The following is a 13,555-nucleotide window of genomic DNA, read 5'->3' as shown; positions in this document are numbered from 1 at the left end:
ACAGTAATATCTTTAATCAATACGGTTTATTCAAATCATACATCCACCCCAATAATCTGCTGTTAACAATGGAAGAAATAGTTCTATGGTGGGAGGGCCTGGTATTTTTTCCTTGAAGCAAAAACTAAAAACATAAAACACCTATAACATATCACATCAAAAATAGTATCTACTAGTAATATCGCTAAAAGTGTCAAGATTCATAACCAACTTAATTTTTCTTAAATTTAATTTTGTTATATTAAATTTACCCTAAATTTTCCTTTCAAGCTTCGTTCAAAGGGATACTGACATATATATGGTCCACAAGGCTCAATTGGTTCATTTCAGAACTTGAGATTTGATGGGAAACTGTTCATAACTCAGCAGTGTTTTTTTTAAAATGCTCTCTGGGTGAGGAAAAGATCTAATTACATTATGCTTTTCTAGGTAGGAGTATACACTAATGCTAATTAAAAAAAAAAAACTCAATGTTTTAAAAACTGAATTATAATTGTTAATAGTGGATTATTACAAAATGAGGGAAAAAAAACAGAAATCACCTTTTACTTTTAGGTACCTAAAATAATTGTTTAATAAGAATCTGTTAAATTTTGCTAAACTAAGAAAGATTCAGTTGGATCTCTTATAATACTAAGCAGACAATTAGTAAAAATGACCAGCATAAGGAGTCTTTGTGCACTTGCTCATAGTACTATGATTTATGGGATAAATAGTGCATATTAAGAGTTTACTGTTTATGATAGTCTGGGGGGGAAAAAGTTAAAACTGTTGTGAAGGTAGCAAGGATGTTTCCAAAAAAAACCTTAATCGTATTTTTTTTTTTAAGAGACAGGGTCTTGCTCTATTGCCCAGGCTGTAGTGCAGTGGCACAATCAATTCACTGCTGCTTCAACCTCCTGGGCGCAAGCATCATTCCACCTCAGCCTCCTGAGTAGCTAGGACTACAGGCATGAGGCACCATATCTTGCTAATTTTTTTTTTGTTTTCATAGAGATGGGGGTCTCATTATGTTGCCCAGGCTGGTCTTAAACTCCTGGGTTCTAGTGATCCTCCTGCCTCAGCCTCCAAAAGAGCTGAATTTACAGGCATAAGCCCCTGTGCCTAGCTAATGGCATCATTTTAATAATAATTATTTAAAATTATTTTCTGTGAAAATAAGTAAAAATGTTATCAGCATGGAGTTTAGTTTTACCTTGGCTTCTGTCTCGGCTTTCTCCAATATCAGTGCTTGTTGTTGCAATTGTATCTGCTAAGGCCATCAAAGACATCTGTTCCATCCGGCTGAGTCCTGGTAAACTAGAATGAAGTAAGTGGCCAGAAAGAACCTGAGCATGCTCAGGTCCAAAGTAAGTTGGACTGTATTGTGAAAGGTCAATAACTCTAGGCTTTGTATTTTCTTCATCTGTCTCTAACATATGAGTATCAGTCATTACAGGTTGAGTCTGAAAAAGCTCATCATAACTTTCTTTTGATAACTGGTTTGATTTACTTAAGGTACTCTCATTACCAGATTTCTCCAAAGATGAGTAACAGCTATCATCATCTGCTGCAAGTAAGGCATATAAAGGAAGTGGAGGAACAGAATCTATTTCTGTGTAATCTGTATTTTCAGTCTTGTTGAATGCCTGGGGGTCTCTGGTAGTGCTTCCACTAGCACTGATTGTGAGAGACCTAAGGCGGCGTTCATGATTAGATTCAGCTTCATTCAAAGCCACAACTTCCCCAGCAATGCACTTAACAAGATGGGACAATATGGCCTTGGCTCTCCGAACTTTACCAAGATCCATGAGTTCCAAAAGCTGCAAGGGATGATACTGAGGTAGAGTCGGGGAAAGTACATGAGCTGCTTCAAAAAGACCTGAATCTTCCATATCCACTGAAGGATCGAATGCAGTTTTCTTTCCACAGATTTTCTGTGCAAGACTGGTCATGGATCGAGTCAGAGTTTTCTTTGGAGGATGTAACCCAGAACTGGAGTTACTCTGTTTCATTAAACTTGTTATAGATGGAGTGCTCCCACTGTACGAATCTGTTATAACAGGTTCTTGTTTAGAAGATGGCTGCCATTGGGAATACACATGCATTTCACAGTCCATTCCTACCACAAGGATGCCATCCCGGACCCACGATAAAGAAACAGGAAAAGGTGGGGAGCCATCTACAGAAGAAACCAGGTCCATACTTCGTAATAGTACAAATTTAGAAAGGGGCACAACTTTAGTACTCTCCCAGAGAGGAAACGCCAGGCTTTCCTTAGCAGTCTGGTCTTGTACCTTGCCAGCCAGGGGTCCATACATAAAAAGTTTTGATCCAATTCCTACAGTCAGGATATGAGAACCATCTTCTCTAGACATCCAATCTAAGTGAACTAAATGCTTTGTGTTTGATGTGATATTCTCTTTACTAGATAAATATATCTCTTGTTTATTATAGGCCACTAAATTACTGTCAACACTAATGCCAGAATCCAATACTGTGCTTAACTCATCTAAATGAATTGTCTGTTCAAGGACCCAACATGAACCTCCTGTTGACTCACATTCGAAAATACTTACATGCATCACAAAGTCCTGGGAAGATCTACTATTAGATGCAGGCTGCTTATAAGCTACTGCTAAACGATTTGTATGTGCACAGCTAACTTCTATAGGCCTACCAGGTACAGTTATACTACTATTGCTCTGAAGTCCATCTTCAATAAGTAATGGCCATTCTTCCCAAACATATGCAAGATCAATTTTTCCATTCTTTGATGTGGCAGATTGTCCATCTGTTACTCTGCATCTCCAGAATCTTACTTTCTCATCTGAACATGAAGTTGCCAATAAATAAGGAGCACTGCATGCAGGATATATAGAAGATGAACTCAGATGTCCTAAAATAAAAATAATCCATTAACAAAATGTCAAATTTGGTTAAATACTTCTGTTTTTATGTACTTAAGATTTTAGTCTTTTTGTATTAACTACTGTTAAGAGCATGACAGCCTATATTTATTTAAGAAGAGGCAGCAAGAATAGTAAGAAAGAGGCTTTTAATGACATCAGAAAGGTATAAAAAAGAAAGGATCACCAAAACCTAGAGTTTAAAGGGAACTCTGAGATAATTTACTTCAATTCTTGAAGGTTAAACATCTTGGGCCTAAATCAAACAACTTCGGCATAGGCAGAATTTAAAAACTTGAATTCTAGTCAATCCAGAATTTGTTTCACAGCTCTTTGCTAGTTTTATACATTATAAATCTAATTTTAAAGCTATCAATGCATTTTTTTTTTAATTTGTCAACACTCACTGGCTCCTTCTCTTTTACATTTTTCAATATAAATGTGAATGGCCTATGTTTACTCAAGTACTGAATGGTCACTTTACAGGGCCCTTGATGATTGAGGTATATTTGCCATAACAAATGCTGAGAAGATTTCTAATTAGAACTTAACATTTGCTGAGACTTAAAGTAATCATGCACTATTAGTTTTCTAAAACAGGGGCCTTGATTTTTATTTTTGATTAGTATTCTTGATACTCCAGAACAGTGGTTCTTGACCTTTTGCATGCATAAGAATCACTTGAAAGGCTTGTAAGACCAGGCCACTGGGTCCCATCCCAGAGTTTGAGATACAGTAACCCTGGGTGGCCCAAGAAATGGGGTGGCCCATTTCTAACAAGTTTCCAGGATGCTGATGCTGCTGGCCTGGGGACACTTTGAAAACCACTGCTCTAGAATAAGGATAATAAATATATAGCAGAAACCATACAATCAGAATCATGGCTCCAGGAAGCTATTGCCAATACCATCAAAGTTTGCAAATAAGGGACAACTCAGTTACCATCTCCGCTCTAGAAACTGTCCCTTTGTCTTCCCAAAAGACAAACGAAATGTGTTTTAGAAATCAATATTTAAGACTAGAACTGGCTGATAAATGTCAGAGTAATCTGAAAACATAATGAGAACTATAAGTCTTCAATTTAGGGTACTTGAATATTATTATTTCCATTTCTGGTTCTGTGTGGATTTAAGAGGTAGTCGCAGCACCTATTTTTAAATACCTGGTAAATACGCATGTGTTACAAAATTAGTCTCTTTTCATAAAATTTACAAACCTGCTGATGGCTTAATACTTATTATCTCAACTCCTTCTGGCAAATGCAATTCTTGGCTATAAACCATTTCTGAAAACAGAGTCAACTTGCTGGTACTCTGGAGATTTGCTCTGCAAGCCTGATACTTTTGTGAAAAAGGAGATAGGATCTTCTCTGGAGAAGAAGAATAATGTTCTTCTGGCTGCCAAACTGCTTCAGATAATTTTGTATCTACTTTTTCATCTATAAAACATAAGAAAAGAACCAAAAACTGAGGCAGGGGAGCCCTACAAATATTACGATTGCTACATTTCACAATCCGAAACTGCCTTGTAAAAGAGAAAATAGTAAACATATAAATATGATTCTTCACATAAAGAAAATAAGAAAAGATTTTTAAATTAATTGAATAATCTACAGTTATCACCATTTAATGAGAATGGCTTTAAGAAATATGTACCAAATTATCTAATTTTGTGTAATTTGTTAACTTATGCCTATTAAAATTACACACACACACAAATGACTCACCTAATGAGACAGGAATTGATTTTAGATGTAAATTCCACATGTGTAATAGTGAACGGTTGTCTTGAGTGCATTCTATGACAATTAGGTAGAACTTCTCAGAAAATCCATTAGGTGAGCTGCCTGTTAGTATTAACGATATTTTTCACTGTTAATATGTATAAAAGAGACAACTTGCTAAATATGCCAAGTTAAAATAATTGGACTTTAAAAAAAAGAAAATTAAAAACTTTTACCTAAGGCTTCAAATACAAGTGGTATTATAAAATATATTCAAATCCTTTACCATACGAATTTGTATTAACTTAAAATTTTTACAATAATATGTATGCTATTTCATGTTTGAATTGACAGGTTTAGAGTCATCATCATCAAATTGTTCACAAAGATTAAACCATATGAAGCAGAAAATTTCTAAACAGATAGGAACTATGCAATATATACTTAAACTCAACATATTATGATGAAATGGTGGTGCCAAACATTTTTCAAATGAGTAGGGTCCATAATGGATGATGACTTCAGGATATTTATCCAATGGCCAAATTATAAGTATTCATTATAAAACGTATCATTCAAGAAAATTTGTCTTCGCCCAAATTGCAGTTTAAACAGCAAACAAGTTGCTCAAAATAAACATATCCTTTTAAAATACATCAGAAAAAAATCAATGACTTATTATCGCCTGAAAAAACCTTTTTAACAAGAGATTTTAATCCAAATTTTCTTCATTATAAGTTATTATTCACTATGTGCACAATTAGGTAAACGAAAATTACAGTATAAAAACAAAATAAATCACAGAACATGTAAAACATGAGAAAGCAGGTATAGAAGGGCACAAAGACTTTGCCCTTTTATAAATCTGCATAGGAAAAAAATAAAAAATGGTAACCATAAATGTTTTAAATCATCTTGTATTGACAGCCTAAATGAAAAGGTAACTTTGGTAATGTATTCTAAGTTAGGCATCCAAAATACAGAAATTAAGAGAAAAGGAATGATAAAGATTATAACAAAAGAAAAAAGAATAGAAATCAATCCTAGTTTTGATAATTTCACTAACAACAAAAAATGCTCCAATACTGAAAATATTTGTAAAACATTTTTCTTCTTCATAATAGAGCAAAAGAAATGAAATCATAACTCCTTAGGTATTTTCTAGGAAACTCTAATAATGAACATAATAGTTTTTGGGTAAAAGTAAAAATTTCCTGAATATTTTAAGAAAAATCGTAGCCTTAAAGAGAGAAAAAAATACATTAAAAATTGAAGAATCCGAAAAAAGAAAATATTAGAATACGTGAAGATCATAGAAAAACTCAACCTTATGCAAAGGAGAGTAACTTCTTTTAAAAGTTTTAAAGAGACTTAAATTGTTAACAATATTAACATGTTCATTAATATTTTAATATGAAAAGAAAGGATATTTTTGTTTACACAATAAATAATCCTATGTCTTATGTCTGATATCTTTAATCCCCATTTTTAGCATATTTCCACCATGTTCAGAGTTAAAAAAACACATAAAGTGTATTTGCACAGCTCATTAATTCAGGGAAAACTGATAGAAGACTTAAAGCAATGGTAAGAAATTAGATGTCGGCCGGGCGCGGTGGCTCAAGCCTGTAATCCCAGCACTTTGGGAGGCGAGGCAGGATCATGGAGTCAGGGAGATGAGACTATCTGGCTAACTGCAGTGAGAGAAACCAATCTCTACTAAAAATACAAAAAAACTAGCGAAGGCCCGAGAAGTGGCCCGGTAGCCACAATAGTCCCAACATCTCGGGGAGGAGGCTAAGGGCAGGAAGAATGGGCCATTAAACCGGGGCCAGACTTACAGTGAGAGCTGAGATCAGCCCACTGCCTCAACCTGGTGACAGAGCCAGACTCCAGTCTCAAAAAGTGCAGAACTCTAAGAAGTACTTCTCATAAAAGAAGAAAAATGGAAAAGGTGGCAGAAAGACATGATGTACAAGAGGAGAAAAAATTCTGAACAAATGCAGAAGATATTTAACATTTGAATCTTGATAACTTCTTTGTGTAACGGGCATATACTGTATAATTGATTTATAAGACTGTGATCCTCAAGAATGCCATTTTTGGGTTTGGTTTGGCTCTATAATCTCAAGTGATGACCAAGAGATTTTAGCTTTATTTTACTCGGTGTGCCTTCATGTAAAGTAATAATGTTGATGAGAGGAGTTTAACGACATTTTAAAACCTGTTTTACTATAAAAACATTAATTAAGACAATTAGTTTTTAAATTAAGGACTTTCTAGCTTGAAGTTTTAAGCTACTTCTTTAAATTATAAATTTTCAAAAGGCAGGAGGTCCATAATATCCAAATGGATGGGTAGGACCCCATCCATGCAAAAAGCTCTCACATGTTAATAATAAAGCATTTCTATTTTAATGCAGTTTAAAAAACATAAAACCAAGATGCCCCTTTAATTTTGTTCATATTTCTTACCTGGTTAAGAATAAAAAGATACTCACATTTATGATAAATATTTAATAAACAAACTTACTCCAAACAATTTTTACTTCAAACAGACAATGTGAAGCATTTCACCAATTCATCTTTATTAACTGCCTAACATACTGTACATAGTATTTCTCATTCCATAAACACTTCTTCCTTACCTGCATTAGATGAAATGTTGTCTTTGCCAAGGCTTTTCTTCTCAAGGTTATTCAAAATGAAGTCTTCTTGAAAAACATGAAGCAGTTGGGTTTTTCTCCCATGCTGAATATAAATACATATCAACGTAAGTTGACCTATGTGTTATTTACCTAATGCTAAATAACCAGAAAAATAATACTTCATAATGAGATATTTAAAGGCAGAATAAGATTCAAACGTTCAGCATAATGTAAGTGTATGGTACCTCCATTAGATTAAACAGATGAATATAAAAATTTAGGTCAAGATCATTTGCTTTCATTACAACAAGTCTTTATAAGTAAGAAATAATATCCACCAGTTTTTATTTAGCCACAAATTGGAACCTAGTTTTCTTTCCAGTGATTTTCATAACCAAGGATGAAGAACCTAACACCACTTTATTAAATCTAATGGTAATATGATAATATTTTTATAATATGTTTGAGTCAAAGTTTGAAATTTATTTGGTTGTGAATATAGTAATGAGCATTATAATTTGTTTTCTAGTCTGAAGTCTAGAAAGTAAAATATACAATAGTATGTTATCTATTATGTGATGAGTTAATTTCTGAATCTACTTTACCTGTAAATATATAGCAAATTGTCAAATTACATTAATATATAGATTTTATGCAAAATGCTTTCATAAAGTTTTTAAAATATACCTCCCCCCCAAAATTAATACTTACAAGTTTGGTAATGGGATCTAATGCAATAATGCATCCTGGCCTGGCTGTTGATTGTTGACTGACGATGTTAAAGACTTCACCAACATATTTCTGTTTTTTTAAAAAATTGATAATTTACTAAACAATTCATATGCAAATAAGAGTAACAAAATTTCAGGCATAACAGATAAATAACAATAAAATTCAAGTGGGCTTAAATATAGTCCCTTTCAACTATAAAAATACTAGGTCTTCAGTCTTTATAGGAAGTAACATACAAATGAAAAAGCATTACAGCTCAGTTGGTACAGAGAAAAACAAAAGCAATGCTTGATAATCATTAAGGGAAAAAAATTATATCAATAAATGTAAAAAACTGATTTCAATCTCCTGGAAATGTTCTAATAATTAGTGCTTTTTAAACATTAATTTTGAGGTAGGAAGGATAGAGCTAAAGAAACAAGATTCCATACTATTCAAGTATGCTGATTTCTTGAGCCATTCATGTCCTGACTGCATTAGTTAAGGTCACACTGCTAAATTCAGTGGTCTATTTTCAAATCTTTACAGTACTTGCTTCATCAGCAGCATCTGATCTTGGTAATCATTCCTTCTCCCTCCTTGAAATACTTTTCTCTTTTGCCTTCCATTATACGCCACATTCACCCTTGTATTTCCACCCTACTTTTAACAGAGCTTTCCAGCATTCAATCTTTAATTTTTTTTAACTTTCATTGTAGGTTTGGGAGTACGTGTGCAAGTGTGTTATACAGGTAAACTGATGTCACAGGGCTTTGTTGTACAGATTATTTCATCATCAAGGTACTAAACCTACTACTCAACAGTTATTTTTTCTGGTCCTCTCCCTCCTCCCACCTTCCACCCTGAAGAAGTCCCCAGTGTCTGTTGTTCCATTCTTTGGGTTCATGAGTTCTCATCATTTAGCTCCCACTTATAAGTGAGAACATGCAGTATCTGGTTTTCTACTCCTGTGTTAGTTTGCTAAGGATAATGGCCTCCTTAAAGAATGGCCTCCATAAAGAAGTTGCTTTATGAATACCAGCTCCACCCATGTTCCTGCAAAATACATCATTTCATTCTTTTTTATGGCTGCACAGTATTCCATGGTGTATGTGCATCACATTTTCTTTTTTTTTTTTTTTTTTTGAGACAGAGTCTTGCTCTGTCGCCGAGGCTGGAGTGCAGTGGAGCGATCTCGGCTCACTGCAAGCTCTGCCTCCCGGGATCACGCCATTCTCCTGCCTCAGCCTCCCGAGTAGCTGGGACTACAGGTGCCTGCCACCACGCCCGGCTAATTTTTTGTACTTTTTTAGTAGAGATGCGGTTTCACCGTGTTAGCCAGGATGGTCTTGATCTCCTGACCTCGTGATCCACCCGCCTCGGCCTCCCAAAGTGCTGGGATTACAGGCCTGAGCCACCGCACCCAGCCACACCACATTTTCTTAATCCAATCTGTTACTCTTTGTCACTCTTGGGCATTTGGGTTGATTCTGCCTCTGCTATTGTGAATAATGCTGCAATGAATATTTGCATGCATGTGCCCTTATCACAGAATGATTTATATTCCTCTGGGTACATAGCCAGTAATGGAATTGCTCGGTCGAAAGGCAGTTCTGTTTTTAGCTCTTTGAGGAATCACAGTACTGCTTTCCACAATGGCTGAACTAATTTATACTCCCATCAACAGTGTGTAAGTGTTCCCTTTTCACTACAACCTCACCAGCATCTGTTTTTTTGTTTTTTGACTCTTTAATAATAGCCACTCTGACTGGTGTGAGATGGTGTCACACTGCGGTTTTTATTTGCATTTCTCTAATGATCAGTAATACTGAGTTTATCATATTTGTTGCCACATGTATATCTTCTTTTGAAAAGTGCACATGTCCTTTATCCACTTTTTGATGGAGCTGTTTTTCTCTTGTAAACTTGTTTAAGTTCCTTATAGATGTTGGATATTCAGACCTTTCTCAGAGGCACAGGTTGCAAATATTTTCTCCTATTCTGTAGGTTGTCTACTTACTCTGTTATGATTGCTTTTGATGTCTTTGTCGTGAAATCACTGCCCATTCCCATGTCCAGAATGGTATTGCCTAGAATTGTCTTCCAGGGTTTTTAGAGTTTTAGGTTTTACATTTAAGTCTTTAATCCATCTTGAGTTGATTTCTGTGTATGATACAAGGAAGGGATCCAGTTTCAATTTTCTGAATATGGCTAGCCAATTCTGCCAGCCCCATTCATTAAATAGGGAATCCTTTCCCCATTGCTTTTGTCAGGTTTATCAAAGATCAGAGAGTTGTAGGTGTGTTATATCTGGATTCTCTATTGTGTTCCATTGTCAATGTGCCTGTTTTTGTATCACTACTCTGCTGTTTTGGTTACTGTATCCCTGTAGTATAGTTTGAAGTCAGGTAACATGATACCTCAAAGCTTTGTTCTTTTTTTTTAGGATTGCCTTGGCTACACACGCTCTTATTTTGGTTCCATATGACTTTAAAAATAGGTTTCTCTAGTTCTGTGAAGAATGTTGTTGGTAGTTTGATAGGAATAGCATTGAATCTGTAAATTGTTTTGGGCAGTATGGCCATTGTAATGATACTGATTCTTCCTATCCATCAACATAGGATCTTTTTCCCATGTGTTTGTGTCTTATCTGATTTCTTTGAGCAGTGTTTTGTAATTCTTATTGTAGAGATCTTTCACTCCCCACGGATAGCTGTATTCCTATGTATTTTATTCTTTTTGTGGCAGTTGGGAATGGGACTGTCTTCCTGAATTGGTTCTCAGCTTAGCTGCTGTAGGCGTATAGGAATGCTAGTGATTTCTTGTATATTGATTTTTGCATCCTGAAACTTTACTGAAGCTGTTTATTAGATCTAGGAGCTTTTGGGCCAAGACATAGGGTTATCTAGATATAGAAACATGTCATGTACAAACAGTGATAGTTTTACTCCCTGTCTTCCTATTTAGATGCCCTTTATTCCTCTTTCCTGATTGCTCTGGCCAGCACTTCCAATAAAATGTTGAACAGGAGTGGTAAGAGAGGAAATCTTTGCCTTGTGTCAGTTTTCAAGGGGAATGCTTCCAGCTTTCGCCCATTCAGTATGATGTTGGCTGCGAGTTTGTCAAAGATGGCTCTTATTATTCTGAGGTATGTTTCTTCAACACCTAGTTTATTGAGAGTTTTTAACATGAAGGAATGCCGAATTTTATCAAAAGCCTTTTCTGCATCTATCGAAATAATTATGTGTTTTTTGTCTGCAGTTCTCCTTATGTGATAAATCACATTTAATTTTCGTATGCTGAACAAAACTTGCATCCTGGGAATTAAGCCTACTTGATCATTGTGAATTAGCTTTCTGATGTGCTGCTGGATTTGGTTTGCCAGTATTTTGTCAAGGATTTTTGCATTGATATTCATAGAGGATACTGGGCTTTCTTTTTGTGTGTCTGCCAGGTTTTGTTATCAGGATAATGCTGACCTCAAAAAATTAGTTGGGGAGGAGTCCCTCCTCCTCAATTTTTTGGAATAGTTTCAGTAGGAATGGTACCAGCTCTTCTTTGTGCATCTGGTGGAATTCAGCTATGAATCCCTCAGACCTTGGGTTTTTCGGTTGGTAGGCTATTTATTACTGATTCAATTTTGGAGCTCGTATTGGTCAGTTTGGGGAATCAATTTCTTCCTGGTTCAGTCTTAGGAGCGGGTATGTGTCCAGGAATTTATCCATCCCTTGTAGGTTTTGTAGTCTGTGTCCATACAGGTGTTTGTAGTAGTTTCTGATTATTGTTTTTATTTCTGTAGAGTCAGTGGTAACATCCCCTTGGTAATTTCTAATTGGGTTTATTTGGATTTTCTCTTAGTTAGAAATGTATCTGTCTTATTAATTTTTTTCAAGAAACCAATTCCTGGAATTGTAGATCTTTTGAATGGTATTTTGTGTTTCAGTTTCCTTCAGTTCATCTCTGATTTTGATGATTTCTTATCTTCTGCTACCTGTGGGGTTGATTTGTTTTTCCTTCTCTAAATCTTTCAGTTGTGACGTTAGGTTATTAATTTGTGATCTTTCTGACTTTTTGATGTGGGAATTTAGTACTATAAATTTCCCTCTTGACACTGCCTTAGTTGTGTCCCAGAGATTATGGCATGTTGTATCTTCATTCTCATTACTTTCAAAGAACTTCTTGGTTTCTGCCTTAATTTCACAGTTTACCCAAAAGTCATTCAGGAGCATGTTTTTAATATCCATGTAATTGCCTGGTTTAAGCTATTTTTTAAATCCTGACTTCTATTTTTATTGTACTGTGGTCCAACGGTGTGTTTCATATGATTTGGGTTCTTCTGCATTTGCTGAGGATTGTTTTATGTCCAATTATGTGGTCCAATTTAGAGTATGTGCCATGTGGCAATGAGAGGAATATCTATTCTGTTGTTTTGGGTGGACAGTTCTGCAGCAGTCTGTCAGATACATTTGGTCCAATGTTGAGTTCAGGTCCTGAATATCTGTTAATTTTCTGCCTACATGATCTAATACTGACAGTGAAGTATTGAAGTCTCCCACTATTATTATGTGGGAGTCTATGTCTCTTTGTAGGTTTCTAAGAAGTTGCTTTATGAATCTGGGTGTTCCTGTGTTGGTTGCATGAATATTTACCATAGTTAGGTCTTCTTGTTGAATTGAACCCTTTACCATTGTGTAATGCCTTTCTTTGTCTTTTTTAAATCTTTGTTGGTTTACAGTCTGGTTTGCCTGAAATCAGGATGGCAACCTGGCTTTTTTCTGATTTCCATTTACTTGGTAGATTTTTCTCCATCCCTTTATTTTGAGCCTATGGGTGTCATTACATGTGAGATGGGTCTCTTGAAGACCACATACGACTGTTTTTTTAAATCCAGTTTGCCACTCTATACCGTGTACGTGAGGCATTAAGCCTGTTTACATTCAAGGTTAGCACTGATATGCGTGGATCTGATTGTGTTATTGTGTTGTTAGCTGGTTATTATGCTGGCTTGTTTGTGTGGTTGCTTTATAGTGTTACTGGTCTGTGTATTTAAGCGTGTTTTTATATCAGGTGGTAGTGATCTTTCCATTCAATATTTACTACTCCCTTCAAGACCTCTTGTAAGGCAGACTCCCTCAAAATTTGTTTATCTAAAAAGGGTCTTATTTCTTCTCACTTAGGAAGCTTAGTTTGGCTGGATATGAAATTCTTGGTTGAAGACTTTTTTTTCTTTAACGATGTTGAATATAGGTCCCCAGTCTCTTCTGGAGAAATATGGAACACTTCACAAATTTGCATGTCATCCTTGCCCAGGAGCCATGCTCATCTTCTCTGTATTATTCCAATTTTAGTATATGGTGCTGCTGAAGTGAGCACACATTCAATCTATCACTTCTTAAGATGGTGTCTCTCTCTGTTGTCCAAGGCTGGAGTGCAGTGATGTGATCTTGGCTCACTGCAACCTCTGCCTCCCAGGTTCAAGCGATTCTCCTGCCTCAGCCTCCCGGGTAGCTGAGACTATAGGTTCCTGCCACCACATCTGGCTAATTTTTATATATTTAATAGATGGGGCTTCACCATGTTGGCCAA

The 13,555-nt window shown here is 35.6% G+C and overlaps 1 protein-coding gene and 1 non-coding gene across 12 annotated transcripts in view; both read right to left on the bottom strand.

Annotated features, from left to right (window-relative positions):
- Positions 1 to 13,555, bottom strand: part of DMXL1 (Dmx like 1) — a 175,054-nt gene that overhangs the window by 97,448 nt on the left and 64,051 nt on the right. For all 11 annotated transcript variants that reach the window (XM_031666421.1, XM_021939615.2, XM_003900023.5 and 8 more), the window contains 5 exons: positions 7,970 to 8,059; positions 7,259 to 7,361; positions 4,615 to 4,734; positions 4,105 to 4,326; positions 1,196 to 2,878 (listed from right to left, as the gene is read on the bottom strand). In XM_031666421.1, the coding sequence (XP_031522281.1) occupies positions 1,196 to 2,878; positions 4,105 to 4,326; positions 4,615 to 4,734; positions 7,259 to 7,361; positions 7,970 to 8,059 (2,218 nt within the window). The remainder of the gene's footprint in view (positions 1 to 1,195; positions 2,879 to 4,104; positions 4,327 to 4,614; positions 4,735 to 7,258; positions 7,362 to 7,969; positions 8,060 to 13,555) is intronic.
- LOC116275052 lies at positions 13,235 to 13,342 on the bottom strand. The gene has a single exon (XR_004184025.1). It is a non-coding gene; the product is annotated as a U6 spliceosomal RNA (small nuclear RNA).

This window comes from Papio anubis, chromosome 5, assembly GCF_008728515.1.
Source record: "Papio anubis isolate 15944 chromosome 5, Panubis1.0, whole genome shotgun sequence".
Lineage (NCBI taxonomy): Eukaryota > Metazoa > Chordata > Mammalia > Primates > Cercopithecidae > Papio > Papio anubis.
Note: the sequence above shows the minus strand (reverse complement) of the source record. Positions and strands in the feature narration are given on the sequence as shown.